The 25,061-nt window shown below is 44.8% G+C and overlaps 1 protein-coding gene across 1 annotated transcript in view; it reads left to right on the top strand.

Annotated features, from left to right (window-relative positions):
* Positions 1–3,374: 3,374 nt before the first annotated feature.
* Positions 3,375–25,061, top strand: part of LSAMP (limbic system associated membrane protein) — a 434,442-nt gene continuing 412,755 nt past the window's right edge. The window contains 1 exon segment of the mRNA XM_077807324.1: positions 3,375–3,529. Within this exon segment, the coding sequence (XP_077663450.1) occupies positions 3,375–3,529 (155 nt within the window).

Below are 25,061 nucleotides of genomic sequence, written 5' to 3'. Positions count from 1 at the left end.
CAAAATGACTGTGATATATTTTAATCATGAGGCTCTCTCTGAGATTTTTTATGTATGGTTCCAGGTTGTTTGGTTGTTTCTGTCCCTCTCTCTTGCATCCATTTACCTATAATAATGAATAAAACTGACCAGCCTTGAGGGATTACATGTTTCAGAGTTTGAGACCCTGGAGTGAATTTCTTCCCCATCTTGCAGTTTATTATGATGATTATTAAATAGTTACATGATGGTATTGCCCAGAGGCCCCAATCAGGACTGGGACAGTTGAGGTAGGCACTATATAAATACATGGGAAAATGAGAGTTCCCAGTCACTCTTTCCCTTGCAGTTTCATTTCGGGGGAACTGGTCTCTCCCTGCAGTCCTCCTCCATTATTGCCCATGCAGTTCCATCTCCGGGGAGAGGTTGGGGGTTGCAAGGGGATTTGACTTCCGCTCTCAGAGTCCCTGAGGTGACCAGAACCTTTGGATGGTCTTGGTTCTCTCTCTGTCCATGGTGGGGGGCCCCCTCTCCTCTCAATTTTTAATCTATGGGGATTTGGGATGTCACGTGAGCCCTGAGAATGATTTATTTCCTTCGCTCTTACTGATGCCCCCTCCATCATTCTCTCTATAAACCATATTGATGCCACTCTCCATGAAGTGCACCCTAAATATATTTAACTAGGCATTAAATTTAGATTTAATGGAATAGATATTTTTGTCTAGGTAAATACACTGAGAAAAGGAAATATTTAGTGAGCGTTAGCATTGTGTGGCAGATGCTCCTCACTTTGCATAATTGTTAATCTTCAGCAAATATGTTTTCCTTACTCCACTGGCATTTAATTGACATACAATAGCGCTTATTAAATGTAAATGAAATGCATATGGGAGACCCTGTTTAAAAAAAAAAGGGTGGGGGGGTATATCACACTCCTGGCTTCTTGGCGCGAAGCAATCAATTCCACTATAGTCAACTTCATTACTGTGCCTGCTCTCACCACAACAGTAAGCATCCTCACAACCATGCCCAGGTCAATGCCGGCTGGGTAAGCTTCCTTGCGGCAGTGCTCTGCCCATGGCAGCTGGGACACCAGCAGTGTGAGCTTCCTCACAGAGGTGCCTTGGGGGTAGCAGCCTCTGAATTGAAGCTTTCTGGAGAGATGGAGCTTTCAGCACCATCAAGGTCTTTTGCTGGACTAGGGTAAGATTTGATGAGAGTCCAGTGGTCTAGGCCTTCTCTCAGCAGTGCCCTAGTAGAGCCAGCCCCTTGCTGCAGCAGCTTGAAAGCATTAGTTCTCAATGTATTGGCTTAACCCTTTGGTTTCTTGTAGCTTCCCCTTGTTGGTCCCATTTCCCTTAAGTTCCCCCAGAGGAATTCTCAGTCTCTCTCATCTCCTTGCTTAGCTACAAAGAGCTAGTCACTGCTGCTGCTGCCGCCAACGCTGTATCCGCTGTCAGGGGCCCAGGCCCTTATTCCCTAGTGCCAGGAAAGTTAGGCCTTGGGTCCCCCTTGTCCTCCATAAGTATCCAGAAGTCTGACTCTTGGGAACAGAAAACATACAGGGCACCGATTACTGCTCCTCCCCTGGCAATGGGACTGAATGGGTCAGCAACTGACAGCCAGGCTGCTCTTCAGACCCTTTGGTTACCTGCTTTCCTCTTATCACCCCTTCAATTTCACCCTTCATTGCCGCTGCCCCCCCAACCCAGGTGCATTAGCCACTGAGCGGGTTACATGTGCAACGGAACTGGCCAGCCATCCCTAGGAGCAGTTCTTTCCATCCCTCCTCTGTGCAGGGAGGAAGGCAGGCATCAGCAGTAAAACATACGGCTATTCCTCTCCATTAATTTAATCTCCTGTCTCTTGTGATGGTGATAGTATGTGAGCTAAGGGAGTGTTCCTCGGGTTGGCAAAGCTGCTGCAGGGATCAGGGCCCAGCTGCCAGTGCTGACATTCGGAGAGGACAGACTGAGTATTCACATTGCCGGCAACTCAATACAAGCATTGTCTCCAGTTCATCCCTCAAAGGCCGGGGGCGGGGGGACTGTTTATCTGGTGTGGGAAAGAGAAAGAGGGGAAAAAGCAAGATTTAGCCTGAAAAGTCAGTTGCCAAGAATGTTCCTTTAAATCAACTAGCTTCTGATTTCAGGCCACACTGCCAAGTTCTTTCTCCCCCTTTCTAGCCTTCTTTTTAATATTCCCTGTATCTTTCTCCCTTCCTTTCCTCCCTGCCCCCTTTCCAGCATCTCTCTCTCTCTCTCTCTCTTTCATTCTGTCTTCCTTTTTCAGCTCCCTGTTCTCCTTCCCCTTTTCCAGACTCCCTGCCCTCTTCCTTTCTCATCCCTCTGTTCCAGACTCCTTTCTTCCCCTTATCCCCCCCTTTCCCACTGCTCCCTTTCTCATCCCCCCTTCCCATCCTTACTGCCTTCTTTCTCTTTATCCATGCTTCTCCAGCCTCCTCCCCCATCCTCCTTTTTCCAATGCCCTCCACCCTCTCGCTCATCTTTCCTTTCCAATCTCCTCTTCTTCACTTTTTCCCATTCTCATCCCCCTTTCCTCCAGCCCCCTTTATCCGCCCTCCTGCTCAGTCCCATACTTCCCTAACTTAGGTCTCTTTCTAAGCACCCAAGTCCCTCGTCTGAAGGAATCGGCCAGGCCTCAGATGGAGCTGTTGTCGTGACAACCTAAAGGAGCATCAGGCTTTGATCAGGGCTGGCTTCTGCTGAAGGGGGCAGTTGTGTGGAGAGGCAGGGGATGGGGGATGTGTGCTGGGGTGGGAGGGAGGGAAGTGGCGGGTGAGGAGATGCTGCTGCTCAGGGCTCCCCTCCCCCCCCCTTCCCCGCGTGCTCCTGCTGTAGTGCTGAGCTTCTGTTTCACGAGTAAAGCTCCCTCCCTCCCTCCCCTCCTTGCCTCACTCCGCCTGGGAAAGTGGGTTAGGAAGGGAGCTCAGCGCTCGGAGACTGCACAGCCACTCGCAGGAGCATCCACACGCGGAGGGGAAGCACACAGGACTCTTCTTTTTCATTTTCGTTTTTTAACCATCACTCCAGACAGGTTTAATTATTTTTTTTACATCTGCTTTTTTTTCCTCTTGCTTTGTTTTGATCTCTTCCCCAAGCACCCCATCCCCTTCTTTTTTTGTTGGAGACTTTTGGTCAGACTTTTTTTGGAAAAAAATATTTTAGCTAAGTCAGCACAAGACTGAAAAGACCGAGAGAAAGTGGCAGCTAAGAGACTGCAAAATCACCTCTTCCTGGGGTTCTCCAGCAGAGACAGAGTTGTACATTATTTTTACTGTGTTTTCACATACAGCTCTCTAGCTCTCTATCTAGCCATATACACGTGCAGAGAGAGACAAGTACATACACTGAAACTCAACCAGCCCAACCATGGGAGGAAGGGCTCAGCCTGATCGGAAACAATTACCGTTGGTCCTACTGAGATTGCTTTGCCTTCTCCCTACAGGGCTGCCAGTCCGCAGCTTGGATTTTACCCGAGGCACCGATAACATCACCGTGAGGCAGGGGGATACAGCCATCCTCAGGTAGGGCATTTTGCCAACTTTTTTTTGTGTGTGTTGTTTTACCCCCTGAACTGCAGTAGTGATTGCTGTTAGCGTTGGGGCTGTGTGCATGTGTATTTCTGTACCTTAATGTCACCCAAAAGCTTCTGACCTCCCCCATCCCCCCGGAGAAGAAGGATTTTATTGGGAAAAGGAAAATGTGCTCATGCTAGACAGCGCTCATGCACGTGTGTGTTTTGCTGGCCCCGCAGTATCAATGGATAAATTGAAAGGGGTCCAGCTGAGCTTGCCAGATGTTCAACTGCTCTCTTGATACTCCATTTTGCTCCTATCCAAAACTTTATCCACTGTGTTTCCAGAACTCTGATATGAGATCCTCCTTTTGGAAGGTATGACTCTTATTTGTTTAATCCATTGGGGTTTCTCATTTTAAGGGCTGGCGAAATAAAGAGGGTTCCAACTCTGAGATCCGTCTGAGTTATGTCTCTGGTCACTGTATTGACTGCCTTTCATAGCCAAGGAAATGGGTCTATACTGTATATACATGCACTAATGGTTCTCATGGGGGTATTGTTGCATGGGAAGGATGATTCTCTAGTATTGTGCAGAGCTAAGATTAACTGATCCCTATGGAGGCTTTGTAAGGGTCTTTCCCAGGCTATCTGGGCTTTGAACAAACCAATGTCCCACATAACTAAAATAAAATAAACTATCTCCCACAAGCTCCTTTTCAAATCCTACTTTTACCCAACTTACCTACTGTAACTTCCCCTACTGGACAAAGTAAGTGTGTGGGTGTGGGTGTGCGCATGCACGCACTTTATGTTATGGCAGTAAAAGTACTGGACACAATCTAAAATAAGTCTGTAAGCTGTGTGAGTAGCTGATAGTGCACAAACCCTGGAGCATCTAGGGAGCAATTCCCTAGCAAAGCTAACTGCAGCAGCAAAGTTTCTTGCTCTTCCTCTGAAATAAATCCTACTAGATGTCACTAAGTGTCCTGCTACATGATCTGCTGTGCCCCGCATTTCTCCCTTTAGTGATGGAGGAGTATGTGCGTAGGGAAGATGTTAGGAAATAAGGGGGGAGTATGTGTGTGTTTGTTCCTTCCTTCTCTCATTGCTTGTGTGTTTTGATCCTGGACTATCCTTTCAGCAGATTTCATTCCCTGGCTCTCCAGACTCGTTAACTTGCATGTAAGGTTTATCCACATGGAGTAATAGGATTTGCAGAGTAATTCATCCGCCTCGCGTTCATGATGGAAGGGTTTAGACGCAACATGGAAAACACCTAACAACGATTGCTGCATCTGACTCCAGAGTCCTCGTCCCTCCTTCCACTCTGTGGGGATTTGTACATTTCATTAACCCTTTTCAGCAGGACTCCCCACCCTACTTCTATGCTGCAATTTTTTAATGCAGGTTTATTCCACCGCTCACCACTTTCGATGAGCAGCAGGGGACAGTGTTTGTTGGATGTGCTCAGAACATATGGCAGTAACCAAGCTATTTAAGCTCACTTGACCACCCCGGTCATTGGATTTCTATTTCTCACTTAACCGTGCAGCACTGGAGTTTATCGAGATGCTTTGTATTAAAACTGCATTTGCAGCGGAGTAGAATGTGTGTATCATTGAGGTGGTATTTGTAACTGCCATGCGTGAGGGTTTGTCAGTGTGATCTGAATAAGGATACGTATGAGAGCGTCTCAGGCATGTGAAGGGAGTGTGTGGTTGCTAGTGTTGTGCCAGACACTCAAAGTGATCCAGCTGTGTGAGCCCGATGTGCAGTAAGTTACACGCTCACACAAGCTCTGTATCTCCAAGCTTCGTTACTTGCCCCAAGCAAGATGATGATCCTGGATTGATGGATCTCTGTCAGAAGTAATTGTGGGCAGCATACATGCGCTCGCTTCCTCAGCCAGCCTTCCTTGGCTCTTCAAAGAGATCTGACAGGCTGTGTGGTGTTGGTTCCTTAAGATGAACAATTCTACTAGGGATGGCTTACTACCACCTTCCTTATGTCATTTCACTCCATGCCTGAGAGGAATGGGGAAAACTTGATTGGTTAGGAACCAGGGCTGCCACTTGGAGTTGGGATGCTAAAAAGCATCCTTTCCAGTGGTCTTAAGTGTCTGTGTGATCTGGGATGACATTTCATCCTCCCAGCATTACACCAAGGACCTATTTGTTGCTTCTCCCCACTTCGGCATGAAGGGTCTCATTTCAAGAGATCCTTCCATTGCCGGTGTGCCTGTGGCCTTGTCTACACTACCATTAATTTAAAATGCTCTCATCATAATACTCTTTCTGGTGCAGCTCCACCAATGATAACAAGAGTAGAAGAGTTACCCAAACCTTGTGCTGGCCTCCTGCACAGGGGTGAACTTAGCCCTTAGTCATTTTTCTAATGCCCATCACGTCATCAGCTGAACACAAAATTGGCCAAGTTCATCCCTGGTCTAACTCCATTGGGTGAATTATGCTCAGTTACAGCAGAGAAGTCCAGTCAGGTCCCCAGAAGTACTCCCAATTTACACCAGTCTCAAAAGCTGATTCCTGAGTACCATTGAGGTGGTACTATGTGCCTTTGACTCCCAGTGACTTCACAGAAATTAGGCTCCTAAACACCTCCCAGAAGATGTTCAGTTGCTTGGAGGATCAGGACCTAGCAGACTGCAGAATCAAGCCCACTATTCTCGAGTGTTTCCAAGCACATAAGAAAAAAAAATCTGATTTTGATTTATTACTGAAAAATACAAAATTTGATCCAACTTCTGAATAAATGGCCAATTTCCAATTTGACCAAATGTTTAAAAAAATACTCAAGTTTAGTGTGATTATGGATATTGGAAATTTCAGCCCAAAGGGCAGTTGATTTCTGAAAGTTATGTGTGTCAAAAGAGCAGCTACAATCACATTTCCAGCAATAATTACAGTGCTGTATATGTGATCCTGTAATATAAGCAGTTTACTCAAACTCCACATTTTTGGCCTTAAGATATGTTATTGATATCCTGCATTTGCAGCAATGCTTATGGATAAAGCCCCTCAAGCAGAACACTAACATGGCATCAAAACAAAGTTTATGTTCTATGCAATCTGGAAAAAAGAAAAGTAAAAGCTGTTTAGATTACAGGTAGAATTAGCATATGATTTATAACAGGAAGCATTGAGCTGAGCTCTTTGCTAGAAATGACTATAGATCTATTCAGTGGTGTAAAGTAGCATATTAATATAGTCCTGACAGTAAAATCATAATCATTATTATTATTTGTATTATGGCAGCACTTCAGGAATCCAAGGTGCTGTGTAGAGTAAGAGACAATCCCTGTTCCATAGAGTTTTTAATCTTTTAGATAACACAGATATAGGATGGGAGGTGAAATAGAGGCACAAAGAGGTGAAGTGACTTCCCCAGGGTCACACAACCAGTCGTGGAATAAAATTCTCTCTAGGGTCCTATCCACTGTACCACATTGCCTCTCAACCAGTTAATACAATCAGCCAAAAAAATGCAACAGACCAGAGTTTTCATTAGTATGTCTTGATTTGCTTTGGCAGGGAATTGGCTGGAAGACCTATCAGGTCATCTTCCTCTCTAGTTTTTACAAGGCCTTGGTGTCAGGTAGAGTGGGCAAACAGAGAGAGATAAGCATATCAGGATCTGTTACAGAAGAACAAACTATACTTCTGATAATATTTTGTGTGTATCTTTACTACAATATGACTACTGTGTATGTGTGTATACAGGTATATAAGGGTTTGTGGTGTGTGTGTGTGTGTGTTTATGTACGTGTGTGTGCACAGGGATGGAGGGATGCTGCAAAATATATAGGCATGGCAGCAGTTGGTGTCACAAAATGTATGCCTGGTGATCAGGAGAATCACAAGATGTACGTTTCTGGAGGCTAGAGGGCTCACAAAATATATATGCCCAGTGGTGGCAGGGGCCATTGTGAAATATGTATTTGCCCAGAAACTGGGGTGTAACAGATCACAAACAAGGCTTCAATGGGGAATATGAAAAGGAAGTTGTATTGATATACATATGGTGTTTATACATATAACTTATGTTCAAGAAAGTGGAGGAGGAGAGACTGCGTCAGACTGTTGCTTTAACCTCCTCCCCTGGGTCTTCACATGCACTTCAGTTTGCAGCTAAATGCCATATGTTTTCCTGCTTAGTTGGCATTAAAATTTATATAGCAGTACGAGTTACCTGGAGTGTCTCTGAGCCCATATCTCTTGTGCTCCCCTTGCCTTGAATTAAATTGAAGTTACTGGGAGCTATGGTTTCTAACTATAATGTTTTCAAGTATGTATTGAATATACTGCTTTTTAAACCCAGATACATAGGGGGCTGGTTCTGATAGAGTGACAACGTCCATTCACATCTGTTGTAACTGGATTGGCTTCGGTGGGTTTGGTCCTGGAATTAATTTAGGCATTCCTATTCTGGGTGCCTTGCTTTTGCCTGTCCATCAAAATTCACTCAGATTTGCAAAGCCTCATGCTCCCTATGAGTAAGGGCAATAGGAGGCCACAAAGATGAAGTCAGAAGTTTATTTAGTTTTTGTGTTTACTGTCCTCTGATATGAGACACGCAAGTGTGATTTTCAGCTAAATCTGATCCATGCTTGAGGCGCATCTCACATGTGTGGGTTTTTTGGTAAGTAATAATAACTAATAAAGGTACATTTCACCTCTCCCCAGAAAACAACTATTTCAAAATAATCTGTGTCACCAATATACTATATTATTTTCACAGTGGCGCCTAGAAGCCCCAGACGTGGACAAGAGCTCCTTTGTGCTAGGCACTGTGCAAACTGTAGCAAAGGGGATACGTTTAGCCCTGGCTCTGAAGGCATAGATCCACTGAAATCAATGGAGTTAAACCCATTTAAGCTATGGTTGAATTCCACTTATGCTTTTAAATAGTACATTTGTGTGACATTCTAAAGTGTTTGTATATTTCAGCGCCTGCGTGCATTTGTGTGTACAGTATATATCTGTGTACATGTGCCTATTTAAAATGGGCTGTGGTTGCTCGTCTCCATTTGTGAATGGGATTGTGTGTGTACTTGGGTGAGCGCACGTATGCTTATTAATGTTGCCATTAGTATTGTCTGAGAGGCAGTGCTGATTAGTGGGCAGAGCTGGAGAGGAAAAACTAGAACTGCTTGGTCTGTATTCCTGGCTTTGCCACTGATGTAATACACTCTGCGACTCTCGGTATTTCACGCCCCTGCTCTGTGCCTCAGTTTCCCCAGCAGTATCAAGATATATATAATGTGTTTTTTTTTCTTTTCTGTAGCAGCTCAGTGAGAGTGGGTAGGGTTAACTTTATATTAAACCTGTGAATCTGATCGCTCCTTGAACCACATGTCTTTCTATGAATGTGACAAGAGAAAATTACCTTTAAACTCTATACCCAGAAGTCACCCCCCAGCTGGTGAACATGAGAGAGAAGACATCTTTGGGTGGAGTCCCTTTGCAGTGTGACAGTTCCCATCAGTCCTGTTTCCAAGGTCCACATCTACACTACAAGGCAGCCATGTTGGAAGCCCTGGTGCCACAACTCTCCGTGATGGTGTTAATGCATGATTCTGCTGAGCCTCATTATGTATCAGAGATGGTACTTTAGCCTAGGATATGTCCGTGTTTAACTGTTGGGGAGCACAACTACAGTCTAACCAGGGACTCCAATACAACTGCATGGCGTCTATGTTAGTCCTGTTCTTTTCCAACTCCCTCTCTCCTGCTCTGCTCTTCCACTCTTGTGTGAGAGCCGGGCAAGGGAGACCCCAGTTCAGAACTCTGTGTCCATTCACTTTCTTTCCTCTCGGAGCAAACAAAACCCACGTTGAAATCCACTGGCAGGCAGCATCCACGGCTTTGAATAGTAAATACCAATCTCTCCCCCTCCCCTGCCACCCCCATCTCTTTCTCTGTTATTAAACTGACAAGGCACTTAGCCAATTACCCAGTCGTAGTCTCAGCTGTATTTATGGTTGAGGAAGAGGCAGTGCACTCCACTCTTGTCTTAGAGCTTCAACTGAATCTCCCTTCCATGCTGTAGCATATTTCCTTGCTTGTGTGAGCTGGCTTAGGAAGCTCAGGGAAAGAAACCAATGAAGGGGGCAAGAGAAGAAAGGGAGGATTGGAGGGAGAAGTCACAGGAGAAGCAGGAGGTCTGATACCCTAGAGCAGCTTAAAAACAAGGGCTTTTCTTATTTGCCATTGCTTTTGCCTTCAGCTGTGCAGAAGAGCAATGCCTTTGTTACATAAGAATGTGATGTATGTAAAACATAATGATGGTTGCTGCTTCATTCGTTTGCTGTGGCTATAACGCAGGGCGAGGAGACAGTAACTGTGCAGTGGTATACCATAAACATATGACTCAAAGCTAGGGGACCATGGCTCCTCAGTGATAGTGTGAATGTAGAACTCAAGGCAAGGGGGACTAGTCAGTGACACACTGTGCCTGTAACACACAGCCTGTGCTTCGGTGCCATACTCCTAATGTTAAAGCTTAAGCAAAGAGCAGAAAAAATGGTCCATGAATATTTTCTTGAATTTAAAAATGGATTCACTTTGGCTGCAGCTGTGCTGCTTTTGTGTGAGAGCATTTTTTTTCCTCCCTGGGAATATTTCAGCAGCTGAGTTTTACTTGTCCTGATGTTCATGGAAAGCAAATTTTAAACAGACCAGAAGATGAGCAAATGAGAATCTGACTGCACCCTCTGCAGCTGGGACTGTGTGTGTGTGTATGTGTGTATTATGCACACACATTCTCACACACGCACATATGTAATTACTTCGTGTCAGTGACTGTTCATGACACGGGCTAGTGAATGCAATGCACCTGATATATTTTATGTGGGACATCGCTTGGGGAAGCAGTGAGAGATGATGTTTCCCGTAACCCCTCACCAGACACCATTGCAAAGGCAGTTAAACAAGCCAGATGTGAATCTGATTGCACCTTGAACCACATTACTTTATGTGAATGTGACAAGAGAAAATTACCTTTAAATTCTATACCCAGCCAATCAATCTTACAGCAGCCTTATTTTTCTAGGAATGATATCTCAGGCAAGGTCTATTCAGGACAGAAAAAGAAAGGTTAAAATGTTCTAAAATCCTTATCTGTTCCCTCTTCCTAAACTGCTCCCTTATCAGGACAGTAACAAAGCTCCAGGCACTTCTTCACACCCTTCTCCAGACAATGAGCCTGATCCCAAGTCCAATGAAATCAGTGGGAATCTTTCCATTGATTCAGTGGTTTAGGGATCAGGCCCTTTAAGAGTTATTACACTCCTCCAGACAGGGGACAGAAACAAAAGCATATGACTTATTTCACCAATCTCAGCTAAGCAAAGTGTTTGTGAATTTAAGCCCTTGCAAAACAATAACAACAAAACAAAACAAAATCAACTCACTGAGTGAATTCAGATAGCGAATCAATTTGAGAAAATCACCATCTGCCCATTGGTGGACAAGCACAAAAGGAAGCCGAGTTCACTGAGTGATTGTTCCCTGCGAATTATTCGCTCAGCTCTGGCAAATGTTACAGAAGGGCTTGGGTCAGTTGATAGAACTCAGTCAGCTAGCTTGGTAGTTTATTGGTGCCTGACATTAGGGAGTGATTTGAATCCCCATGTCCCAATAGCAGGAGGCTTGGGGGAGACACAACCTGGTGGGTGTCTGTTAGGCATCTCAGAGCAGATGGGTTTATTAGCAATTCTTGCAGTTAGACGGATGGGAAGGTTTTAAGTCCCTAGGGTCGGGGTTTGGGTGGAGAAGGTGGGGTTGGAATGCTCAGGCTCCCTCAGTATTTTCATCTGCTATTCCATTATCCTGTAGTTTGCTTATTAAATGGAGACGTTCCTTCTGCAGCCCCCTGCCACTTCGCAGACAGACTGTTCCCCTCCAGTTCTGTCGGTCAGCCCAGCAGATTTATCTGGGCTGTTGAGCTCTCAGCTGCATTATCGTTCCAGACAACAGGTCAAGGAACCTCTGACCGCTGCAGCTCCTCCATCCATGCAGCTCCTGCATCCAAGGCAACCTATTTAGAGTGTCACCCTCCTCTCCTCCATCATCTTCCCTTCCCCGGGAACATCTTGCACAGCCATTTCATTTCTAGAACCGATGAGCCCGCAAGAGCTGCGTGACTCAGACACTCACAGCCCATCATCCTTGAGCACTTCAGCTCCTCTTCTTCTTCTTTGAAGTAACCGATTTTGGCTACATTGATTGGATTCCCTGTTCACTCTTTTCTCTTGCCCTCGCTCCTGTGCTGCTGACTGGATAAAAACACAGCTGACAAGCAGTATCAGTTGTAAATGTAAGGTAATAGGCTGGCTTCTGAATTTCTGGACCCCCTAGAGAGACACATGGAAAATGACACACATCCCCACCAGCAAAGACTCACATGCACAGACACATGCTGATGTACATCCAACCATAAGCATTTGTTTAATTCCTGGATTTGGTGAATATTTAATTAATATTAGGTATCATTTGAATATACATTATAAACATAGGTGTCTGTGTTTGTTAATTAAGACCCCAGTTCTGCACACACTTTTGCACATACTTAACTTTATACACTGAGAGTATTTGACTTTAGTGGGACTACTCACATGAGTACAGGGTAAGTCTTTGCAGAATCAGAGCCTAAATAAATGTGCATCACTTATCTCTACTTTCCCCTCCTCTTACCCATTACAAGGTAGCTAGTTATTTTCTGTCACCTATAAGAAATTCTCCAGCTACTAACTGGCAGGTTTAGAGGTTGTTGGTGGTAGCTGATATGTGTTTATGTAATAAACAAACCAGGATGTAGATAATATATATAAAAAGTATGCATATTTTAATGGTCTACCTTACACTCTTTGTATATTACTTGTCTTCTTAGACTGTGAGCCCTTCAGGGTAGGGGCTATGTCTTTTGATGCGTGTGGACAGTGCCTAGCACCATGTACGGTATGTGGGCACTAATAATGACAAATCATCCTGTAGTGATGGATGGGAGGGGCAGCTAGCACCTACACTTGCTGCTACCCCTGTCCCTGATAATATGTATCACCATTGACTACAGCCACTGTGGCAGTCCCATTGCTATCGAGGGGGATTTAACATCATTTTCCTCCCCACTAATACTTATTCCTCTCAATCGTTTGAAGTAGCCACAAACTCCTAGCCTTAGAGTTAGGCAGGCACACAATGCATCCCATTAACCTCTCCTCCTTCTCTCTGATAGCATCCTGCTTGTCTTGTGCTCCCAGCAGGGCGGGAAAGGGAGATATCCAGAGATTTGTCCATTGAAAGAGATCAGATAAGTTCATTATAAAACGGGAGACACACGATCTCTTCCATCCCTCTCAACCCACACCCAGCTTCCCTCTGCTTGGCAAACTCCCTGATCCAGCAGCCACATTGCCTGATGGAGTTGTCAGTCATAGATGAGACTTGCCGTCTCCATCTCCCTCCCTCTCTCTTTTCCGTTGTGTTTCAATTTCTCTTCCCTCCTACCCCCATTTACTCTTGCCTCCCTCCCTTTCTCACCTTCTGTCTTCCTTCCTCTTGGCTCAGCTGATCTAATTTGAACTTCCCTCCCCCCTGCCCATATTAACTAGGACTGTATATAGGGATGGGGAATGGGTGGCTGGAGTTAGAGTAGCTGAGCTGCTCTGGTGCAGATCACAGTGCTGGCTCTCAGCTCTCTCAGTAGAGATGGCTGATCAATCAGTGCTTTGTATTCAGGCAGGGACTGCCGAGTATCCCCAGTGTATTTATTTTCTGTTCCTGAGCTGAATGCCTGGTGCCTCTTTGTCCCAAAGGCTCATATGAAGGGGGTGAAAGGCAGAGGAAAGTGGGGGCCAACTCTTCAATAAAGCGTTCTCTCTTCCCAGCAGGAATGCCTTCAGATGCCTTTACATTCCATTGCTCGGGGCTCTTCCCCTCCCTCACACTCTCTCTCTTAATTGGATCCCAAAATGGAAATAGAAAGGAGGGAAAGCCAATTTGTTAATGGGGTGGTTACAGGCAAGGACTGAGGCTGAAAGCTCACACTCAGGGCCCTCACACTGCTGCTGCTGCTGTCAGGAGAGAGAAATGACGCAGCCAGATGTTTCCTTTATCTGCTGCGGTCCTGCTGCTAGAAATTGAAGGAGAATGGGTGTGAGATTTCTTTTCCCTTCCAGGGCCAGTTCTCGAGAGGGAGATCAGACATTCCTGTGAGATGCTGAGTCAGTGCAGCATTGCCAGGGTGGGATAGGGAAATCAGCCCCTAGCTTTGCTTGTGCTGGAAGCCAATGCTATGCAACCAACTGGGAGAAGTGATTAATCTGCAATGTGATGGAGCTGCTGAGCTGTATGTGATAGGGACAGAGGTCCTCCGGAACTCGAGGTTCTGTGCTATTAGCCACTTAAATCAAACAGCAGATCGTCGGCCGCTGTCTTACAAACACCTCACCCAGAGTTTTTCAGTCACAAGAACAGGGCTAGAGGTGGCTCTGGGAATGTTCTCTAATCCATGAGGAATAGAAGGGACATGATACTTGTGATGCATAGTAAAACTCATGACAGCAACTTGTGAGATGTCAGGTGCCTTCCTCAAAGCTGGTTGCTCCTTTCTATTCTCCCCGTGGCACTTCGCTGTGCATGTATACATGCGTGTTGGGTGTGAGAGAGAGACACTGTTCCTTTAAGTCTTTGCGGTGATGCACAGATCCTGACTTATTTTACACCCTCAAGATGAACCTGAGATTGGCATCCTGTAATTAGGAGCAGAAGTTGCTGCAGGCAACCTACCTAGGGATGCCTTTCTAAAACAGCATTAAACCTGGTTTCCAGTCTTCACCATTTCCAGCTAACTATCCAATTGTCTGCCATTCTAGCCCCCCTCCCTCCACCCACATAGATCAGTACAGTGCTCAGTCCCATAGTACCTCTAGCACCATCACCCCAGAGATTAAAGTCCATATGGGTTGTTGTGTCAAATGAATTCACTGACCTTTACTGGGATATTTCTTCCCTTCCCATCCTACTGTCCCATCTCCGGTATCGATGATAGGTCAGGGGTATGCAGGTCCGACCATCAGATAAGTGTGTGCCCAAGCAAAGCAACATGGAGAGCCCCATTCAGTTTCCTCCCACCTGGGACTGGCAGCGCTGTATCAGTCTGTGGGCCAGATGGGCTAAGGGCCAGGACCGCCGTAGTAGCAGTAATAATACTTAACCTTGTATACAGCACTTTTCGTCGGTAGCTCTAAGCGTTCTACAAAGAAGGGAGTAAATGCAGGGTAACCCCCAACTGCCAAAAGGGATGGAGGAAATGGAGGGTTTTCACAGAGTCAGGGCCAGGCCTCGCTGTGGGTGTGTACAATGTGAGTGTTGATGGATCCCTTCACTGGCAGAGGGATGGGATTCTGGTATATGCCACAGAGCTGCAGGAAGGGACGGAGGCTGATCCTTACAAGGGGGAAAGTTTCAGCTGAGATGGCAAGTAAGGGAACTTTCAGGGACACACAAAGGAGCTAAACAGCTCCAGTGCTATGGAGGAACAGAGGAAGGTGGAGAGCGGATGTTTTGGGGTGGAGGAATGGGGGGATAGGAAAGAGCCCGCCCTTCTGAGAGGGGAAGGGGAGGGTGGGAGGAAGGATCTATCCAAGAGCCCTGCTCCAAAGCTTTGTTGTCTCTGGGGTCTGTTCAGCCTGTTCTCCTTGCGGCCCTGAGGCTCGTTGCTAACCTGGCCAGGCAAGATGCCAGAGGCTGTCTCCGTTGCTTGCCCATCGTCTGCCCTCGCCCTGTCTCTGACTCATGTTTTCTTGTCAGCGTTTCTCTCCAGTGGATCGATTCCTCCTTGGCTCATCCCAGTGATTTTTAAGCATAGAGAGAAACTTCCTCTTGGTGGGTGAGAGATAATCAAGCTGAATATTTCCCAGCTCTGAAGTGCTGGCAGCCCATGACCAGAGCCAAAGTCAATACCTTGGCAGATGTTGCCTCACATTGATTTATCTCGTTCCTCCCGGAGTGGGGTGGGAGGCCTCGGAGTGGGCAGCCCAGGCCCCAAAACATTTGCAGGCTGCTTGGCTTGACCAAGGCTGGAGAAGTTCTTAGGCAAGACCCTCACTTTCTGATACTGGAGAGCATGTTGCTGAAATCCTGTGTCCCGCTCTTTCTTGCCTTGTGTTTGTGCTGGTGTCACCTCTTGTGAGCCAAGCCCAGGGCTAGGGGCGCTGGATAAAGCCCCCACTATCAAGCAGCTTCCTTGGTTGCTCTAACTGAGCAAGAAAACAATCTTCTTCACTGCTACTGCACCCTGGGTGGTGGTCTCCTCTCAAACAGGAGAATGGGGGAAGAGGGGACTTATTCCAGAAAGAAGACCGGGGAGAAGAAGGAGGCGGAGGGGGCTTATCTGAGACAAGAGACTTGGAGTTGCTGGGGGGCTTCCCCTGGACAGGAGATGGGGGGGGAAGGGTCCTAGAGTGGAGACTGGGAGGGAGATTCTCCTGGACAGGAGATTGGGGTGGATGGAGTGAAGAGGTGTCCAATAGGAGACTAGAAGGGGGGAAGGGGTCTTCTTCCAGACTGGGGAATCATGGAGGGAGCGGGAGGTGGTTGGTCTTGGACATGAAATTGGGGTGAAGCAGGGTGGGGGGGGGAAGGGGTTGCTTCCAGACAGGAGGCTGGAGGAAAGGAGAGGGGGATTGCTGCCAGATGAGAATCTGGGATAGGGATTGCTGGTTCCAAACCTAACCCTGGAGGAGGGAGGAGATGCCTGCAAGACTAGCAGAGGTGGTGGGGTGTGTGCATTATGCTACCTGTATACAGCTCCTATTCCCATCTCCCCAACATAAGGGTGTCTTTGTTCTCAAAGGCTCTGAGTTCTGGAGCTCCAGGCCTGGCTTTGGCAGGAAGGCGCCTCCAAAGGCATATTCAGGGGACTTCACAACAACAACACTAACGAGAAACCATCTGTGGAATCTCAAATCACTGACATGATAATTACAGTCCTTTCCCTTTGGTCCCTTAGCCTTCCCTCTCGCCTGGCTTCTGCCTCTCCATCTCCCCAACCTCAGATAAGCCCATCGCTCAACCCCTCCCTTGCCCTGCAGCTTTGATTCTCTAGCAGTCGGCATGGCACACACACCTATTGGAGATGTTTCGGGTTTGAGTCTCCCCATGGACTGGGGCAGATGCTGCTTGACTGCATGCCCAGCTGGGGACAGGAGGTATGCTCTTTCCAAATCAGAAGGGATTTGTTATAAATAGTAGCAACGCCTTGTGTCTAAGAGGAAAAACCTTCCTTGTTGCAGTTTGCCACCCTCCTTCCAGAACATGCTAGGAGGACTTTCAGTTGGCAAAATGGGTTAGTAGTTAGTATACTGCACCTCTGGAGTCCCATAGGTTCAGGTCTTGATCCAGGCCAAAAATGGAGCAAATTTGTTGAGTCTCTGTTCTGAACCTAATTCCTTGGGCTTGTCCTTATCACAGAGGCATTCCCACTTTGATGTGAATGGTAGTTTCTGTGCACAATAGGCTCAGGACTGAAGTAGGAGAGAGCACTCCGAGTCAAGACTGAAGTGCATCAGCAGAGCAGTGTATATTGGCAGAGGAAGCAGGAGGGAGGCAGGCCTGCACTAGCTGGGGGGCTGCAGGACAGGAGTGAGAGGCACTGGCAGAGCTATGGGGATGGGAGGGTCTCAGGGCTGGAACAGCAGTATGTATGGAATTGCCTTTATACCTACTAACACAATACTGTGTGTAGCTGATAATATCAATCCTAGCTGAGCAGACAAATTCACCTAAACGAAAATAAATATATCCTCCCAAATGCAAGTGCCAGCTATGATTCTGCAACGTACAACACGGAGATTAAGATGAAGAAAACATTCCTAAAAGAGAGTAATGTACTTTCCCAGGATTGGATGCTTTGCTCCCTTCCTCTCCACTGGGTTTGATTTACTGCTACAGTAATCCATACAATGTCGAGGAGCAAAAAGGAACCTGATTACAAGTGCAGTCTCTCCCCATTCCCTGACTGTGTGCAGGGATTAGCATGTGAATGCCTCTGGGTAGATGAAGCCCCTTCCACTTCCCTGGTTTAGGCCATGCTCTGTCTTGCCTGAGGCAGGCATGACCTCTCCTGCTTCAGTGGCACTCCAGCCTCAGGCTGCCCACACTGCTGCTGGGTCTCTTGTTTGCATCAGCAAATGTTGCTGCATTCAGGGTTTGAGGCTATAAGTCTTGCGCTCTGCTTGCTGGCCAAAGATCTCTCTGTAAGCACCACAGGGAAGGCCTTGGTGTGGAACACAGATGGGTATTCAAATGAGATCTGCTCATGTGAGATTTGTGGAGGGCCACAGTCCTTTTTGGGGTGTAGATATTAGTTGCCTGATGAATGCCTGTCAGCTACTGCAGTGCAGAGTGCTTCATTTAGGACTAGTTTGGACTCCATGTTTTTCCAATGCATCATGTGTTTACATTGCAAACCTGAGTTGGGTAATTTGCACGAACCTCTCCTTAAGGATTCCCAGGAAATCATATTGTCCCCAAAGTCCACACTTGCCTCGCACATTTTCAGTACAATCTTTTGAACTCTCAGGTCATACATTTGTCACATTGCCCCCCTAAAGAGGCTACATACAATCCTGGCCACCCTAATGCACAATTTTAATACAATAAGATCTTTCAAGGATATTGATTTCAATCAAGGATATTGCAGGAAATTTCCATATTGGTCACACAGTCTGTAAAGAAAGTATCTTCCCTGTCTAGGCAATCAGGTGTCTGCTTATCCTCTGAAGCTTGAGGGTTTATTCTTGTCCTATGTAAAGTAACTGTAGATATTCTCATTATCCATATAAAATATCATCCTTTTTTAAAATCCTTCTTAGCGCTTGGCTTCAGTGATATCTTGTGGCAGTGAGTTCCACAAGGTAATTAATTATTCAGTGTGTAAAAAATATATTTCTTTTCCAGTGTTAAATATATAATGTTTCAGTTTTATGGAATGTCCCCTCGTTCTTGTGTTAAAAGAAAGTGGGTCAATAGCAGCTGCCAGTTTGCCTTCTTTACACTATTCATTATTTTGTATTCTCCAACCATATCCCCTCTTATTTGTACGCCCTCTAAACTAAACAGCCCCAGTCTTTTCTATTTCTCTTCGTAGAGAAATCTTGCCAGGACTCTAATCATTTTTATCACCTGTCCCTGAACACCTTTAATTCTGCTGTATCTTTGGGAACAGGGTGATCTCAACTGATCACAGTATTTCAGCACAATGGCATTATAATATTATTTGTTTCTATCTATCCTCATCTTTATAAACCCTAACATTGTTTGCTTTTCTTTCACGTTAGCAAGATATTTTCAATGAGCTGGTCGTACCGAGATCTTCTGTCCTCAGTGGCTACAGCTGTGTAGAACCAAAAAATGTGCATGAGGAATTCAAATGTTTTTTTTCAGTTTTGCATTACCTTGCATCGTAGTTCTTGCCCAAACTGTAATTTAGCAACCAAAAAGGCTAGTTTATTCTCAGTCACTGGCCAATTTTGTGGATTTGTTGATTGCTTTTAACTCTTATTTCATGGCATCATGGTATATTTTTTGCTTAAACTTCCGTATGCTTGTTTTGTTTTAATTATGATTCCCTTACTGTGACCCTCGAAATAGAGAGCCACATAGTGTAATGAAGGAATATGTATACATAAGGGTCATTTTGCTTTTCCCACCACTCAAGCGCAGTCACCTCTGAGGTGAAACCTTGCAATTATTAAATGGCACACAGGAAAAGGTTTAAGGCAAGAACTGAAGAAGAAAGTATCCAGTTTAAACTGCAGGGGGAATTTTAGGCAGGCAGGTAGTAATAAAACCTAATTGGAATTCAGTCAGGATAACAGCCTTTGCACCCTGCTCTTTTGAAAAGTGTCATGGGATATTTAATGATCACAAGTGGTCAGACCCTTGGTATATGGCTCATTCAAAAGATGACACATCCAGCATCATAAATGCCTTAAATCTTAGGTAGGATGCAGTGCTATAAAATGTGTCAGCAGGGGAAAAGGTAGAGTGTGGTAAAGGTAAAAGAAAGATGAGATTGAAAACCAGTAAATGGTCCAAGTAAAGTAAAATCCACCTGTTATCAAAACCTTGTGAAACCCAAACTTGTGGTTAACTAAAGCTCTTGTATATCCCCTGGGCTTTTCAAAGCTGAAGACTGTTGATCCGAATTTTTTTGGATGTCCCTTGAAGTCTGTAGCTACATGGGACTTCTACAGGACTGAGAAAAGGACAAAGAGGGGAGGAACTGGTTAGAGACAATTGAATTTGGAGGTGCCAGTGATGATAGAAAAATATTGAAAGCACACTTCTCCAAAGCTAAACCTTTTGAGCCTGCTCCTTGGCTGGTGTAAACTGGTGTAGCTCTGTTGACTTCCATATGGCTTCAGTAGTTTGAGTTTTAACAGCTTTATCAGGCAATGTAAGTGACCCCCATTTCCTGAACTGTCCTTTAGAGTAGAAAGCATGTCTGTCACCAGGAGATAAAGAATTCTGGCAATGTTTGACCTGAAATAATCCCTAGGAAGGGATGAGGAAGGGGAAGGTCACATGCATTTCAACAAGAATCTGATAAAGAGCTACTCCTTCACTACACCTAAGGTTGTTTTTTCCAAGGAGAATGAATCCAGGCAAGGATCTGTAATGTAGAATATTGGCCCACAGTGTTTTGTGCACCTTCTAGTGGCAATTCTGATTACAGTATTTCTTAGTACAGAAAATGCCTGTTGGACCAAATTACCCAGAATTACCTTAGTATGGAATTGGGATCATTTTGGGACATGTAAAATAAAGTCAGGTAGTTTGTTAGCAGCAGCAAAAACTCAAGGTCCATCTCTCTGAGCTTACAGGGAAAAATCAGTCCCATCTGTACACAATATACCATCCTCCTCACCCCTCTTTTCCAAGAATATGCAGCTGTGGAATCAGAGAGACCAAAGTCCTTTCAGATAACCATGACTCCAGTACATTATAAAATAAGGTGGGCTTTCATAGTAACAGCATCTCTTCCCTCCCTTCCCCCCCCCCCCCCCGAAACAGAAGGTTGTTTTCCAGTTCAGCTTTGTAAATACTCTCTCTCTTTTTCCCTATGTGTTCATCTCTCCAAAATATTTAACGGACCCTTAATTAGACACGTACCCTCCATTTATTATTATTTAAAAGGCTAAGTGGTTAATGTCCTGTGATTGAGAATGTCTGGTAATTAATTATTAACTCAAAGAGTTGGCTACCCCTAACATGCCTTGTCTCCAGTAGCATCTCTCTGTATTAATATACTAGTTCAGAGCAATCAAGTGGTAGGGAGGAGGGGAGCATCTTGGAGTCAACCCAGCCAATTGCATCCACATTACATTGCAACTCCATCCAAGTTGTCATTCTGTCATCCAACCAGCATCTAGGGTATAATGGAAGAATATAATCAGCTTTTTACCTTAGGAGTGCTCAGGATTTGCCCAATATAGTGCTGTATAGACAGCTTACTAGGATCCTAACTGTGACGGGTTCAGACACAGAGTCCCCGTTGAGGCTGTCACCTGACATGCTGGAATTACTTCTGAGCCCATTTTCCACAGCAAGCTTGGGATTCCAGAATCCTGCCTTGTTGAGCCAGAAATGCTAGTCTGCTGCAACACAGACCCAGAGTCTGAACCACGTCCCAAAAGCTGCAGATTTAACTGAAAACAGCTTAAGAAGTGCTCCTGTCTCCAGCACCCGGAGACCCAGTGGGATCCAAACCCCAAATAAATCCGTTTTACTCTGTATAAAGCTTATACAGGGTAAACTCATAAATTGTCCGCCCTCTATAACACTGATAGAGAGATGTTCACAGCTGTTTGTTCCCCCAGGTATTAATTACTTTCTCTAGGTTAATTAATAAACGAAAGTGATTTTATTAAGTATAAAAAGTAAGTTACCAAGCAAAATAAAACAAAACACGCAAGTCTAAGCCTAATTACATTTAAGAAATTGAATACGGGTAAATCTCACCCTCAGAGATGTTCCAATAAGCTTCTTTCACAGACTAGACTCCTTCCTAGTCTGGGCCCAATCCTTTCCCCTGGTACAGTCCTTGTTCCAGCTCAGGTAGTAACTAGGGGATTTCATATATCTGGCCCCCTTTGTTTTGTTCCACCCCCTTTTATAGCTTTGGCCCAAGGTGGGACAACTTTGACTCTCTGGGTTCCCACCCCCCCCTTCTAAATGGAAAAGCACAAGGTTTAAGATGGATTTCAGTGTTAGGTGACATGGTCACATGTCACTGTAAGACCTCATTCTTCATTACCCACAGGCTGGCCCCCAGGTCCACAAGAAGGCTTGCAGGTAAATAAACCATCTACAGCCAATTGTCCTAGTCAGTGGGAGCCATCAAGATTCTAAGCCACCATTAATGGCCCACACTTTGCATAATTAAAATAGGACCTCAGAGTTAACTTCATATTTCTAGTTTTAGATACAAGAATGATACATACATACAAATAGGATTAACACACTCAGAAGATTATAAGCTTTGTAACGATGCCTTACAAGAGACCTTTTGCATAAAGCATATTCCAGTTATATTATATTCACATTCCAAGCATATTTTTATAAAGCATACAGAGTGCGATGTCACGCTAACAGCTGCACCTAATTGTCAAAAATGAAGCCAATTGCAACAGCCTTCATCTTTAAAACAGAGGTGTGTCCTGTGGAGACTACAGGTCCCAGGATTCAATGCCCCTTCTTGATCCTGGGGATGGGGCATTCGAACCTGGGACTTAAGGTCAGTCTGGTGGTAGATCCTCGAAGTCTGTTCAGGTTGCCTTGAAGTGCACTATGGATCTTTGTAGACCACATTTAGCCCAAGAGTCTGCACTTCTGGTTACACCCAATTTATGAGACAGTCAGTAGTTTTGTATGCTTGTACCTTTCTGAGAGATGTTAAGTATTTACTGTGCCTTGTGCAGAGGAATGCAAAAGGAAAGAGGGCCAATTAATGAGTTACAGTTCGCAATAACACAGTGCTTGGGGGATTTTTTTCTGTTGTTTTATTAAGTGGCTATACCACCTGGGATGGGTATTGGCCAGCCAGATTGCTGGATGTATGATAGTTATCTGTTTGATTAAAAGTTTTAAATACATTTTATATAGATGTTATGAGTGCAGAGATATCATGATGGATAGCTCATCATATCGGGAGTCAGGAGACCTGGGTGAACTATTTGTCAAGTGTTTGAGGATCTTCTAATGAAAGCAGCCAGATAAGTGAAAAGCGTTCTCGTGATTCTCACTGCACAGCAAATGGGTGACATCCACCTATCTAACCATAAATGTTTACAGTGAATATACCCATTCCCTGTATGGTGAATAGCAACAGGAAATAAATAATTACAGACTTCAGCTATCAAGAAATGATCAATTTCATAAACTCCCCTTTTAAACTTTCTAAATTTGGAGTTTAGGGAGCAAGGTTAGGGATTTTTTATTTATTTGGGTTTTTTGTCTTTTTTATGATCTGATGCATGAAAATAGTCTGTTTTCAGTGTCAATGAGAATCCAGTGCTGTGAGTCGCATTAAAGTTAAAATTTTCAGTAATGGAGCAATTCTCCTATTGCAATTCTTTTAATTTTACATTTATTACAAAGCACCATGAACAACAGGAATCTAGTATGTGCCTTGCAAAGAAATCTTTTAGCCTGAGCATGGTATCCATCTTCTCTAGATACATGTCTAGATGGAAGGATGTGTAAAGAATGAATAGATAGAAGGAGAGATGTAAGTGTGGGCAATGAGAAAACAGGAAGGGAGTGTGCATGCCCTTCCCAGATAATATGTAGCTGACTGTTTAACGGTTTCACATTATTTGAATTTCAAATGTTTAAAAGTTTAAACCAGAGAGAAGAAAATGTGATATTCCCCTCAAACTGTCAGAGCTAGTGCCTTGAGGTCCAAAGAGGATCAGTTCTGTTCACTAAAACAGCAGTCATTACTTCTCAGTTTTCTCCGACACCACATACCGCAATGCCCCTCCTTTCTACTTGTGTCTGTATCACTTTCTCACTATCTATTTCTTCTCCCTCTTTGTTTATTTCATCTCTCTCCTTTCACATGCTATCTCTCTCTCATTACTCATCCTTCTTCTCTATACCTGTCTATTTTGTATCTTTCTCTCTCTCTCTCCCATCTGTCTCCATTCATCCATCTGTCTTTGTTTCATTACTGGGGAAGGAGAGGCCAGTGGAACAGATAGAGGAGCTGGAGTCAAGAGACCTGGGTCCTGCTGTCTGTGTCACTGATTTACTGTGTCTTTGTGTGAGGCGCTTCATCACTCTGTGCTTCAGTTTTCCTGTCTGTAAAATGGAGAGAATACTTGCCCACATTTGTAAAGTTCTTTGAGATCTATTTATTATTATTTATTTGTCTTGTGGGACTGCCTACCATCCCCAGTTATGGACCAGGGCCTCATGCTAGGTGCTGTACAAACATGGAATAAAAAAGAGGACCCTGCCCCAGGGATCTTAATATCTAAATATAGGTGACAACAGGTGGATACTGACAGACAGACAAGGAAGCAATGAGGCAATGCTGGTCAGCTTGATGGGTAGTGCTCAAATCCTTCAGAAACATGTAATTGTTGTTATTCCCACGTCCCTCTCTCTCTTTCGCGTTCTCTTGCTCTCATTTTAATCACTTAGATCTTCTTTTTCCTAGAGATTACAGGGCTTTTTAGTTTTGTCCACAAGAAGAAGGAAAAAGTGAGGGGAGTTTTTGTTAGGGCAGGGGCTGGAGGGAAGAAGTGAGCTGTGGTATTTGCTGGCTTTAATCTTTATGGTAATACTTTGGTAAATATCTGCCGTTCTTTTTCTCTTGTCAGTGTGGCAGCCTGTGAGTGATACGGAGCCATGATCATGGAAAGAAGAGGGATCTGCAGAGAGGATTAGAGGGTTAAGAAAGGATTATAGGGTCAGCATAAAAAAAGAGAGTGAGAAAGAAACAGTAAAAGAAAATGAAGTGCAATGTTTATGGCAGTAGAGTGAAAGGAGAGTTGCCGGGCACAAGTGAAGTGGAGAGAGGTGGAAGATAGGATATTTTTTTACGGATAGGTTGCTGCTTTCTAAATGGGAGAGTTAAAGCCAACCATCCCTCTGAAATTATTTCTTGAGTAAAAATTCATTTGCTTCCTATTGCCCCATGGAGACGTGTTTTGTCCTCCTTTGGTCTGTTCACCTGTGTGCAGGAGTGAGGCCTAACAGGGCCGATACTAGGGATGTGCAAACACTCAAGTCACACTGTGTGTCCAAAGTGCCAGATCTGGGAAGAGTGGCAGTAAAACACAGGGGACATTTTTAATTCTGTGTAAAGGAAGGTGAAAAGGGTGAGAGTACCAGGTGGTATGTCATAAATATAAAGGGAAGGGTAACCACCTTTCTGTATACAGTGCTATAAAATCCCTCCTGGCCAGAGGCAAAATCCTTTTGCCTGTAAAGGGTTAAGAAGCTAAA

This window comes from Eretmochelys imbricata, chromosome 1, assembly GCF_965152235.1.
Source record: "Eretmochelys imbricata isolate rEreImb1 chromosome 1, rEreImb1.hap1, whole genome shotgun sequence".
In the NCBI taxonomy this organism is placed as follows: domain Eukaryota; kingdom Metazoa; phylum Chordata; order Testudines; family Cheloniidae; genus Eretmochelys; species Eretmochelys imbricata.
The sequence above is the reverse complement of the archived record's forward strand: the minus strand, read 5'-3'. Positions and strand labels throughout refer to the sequence as shown.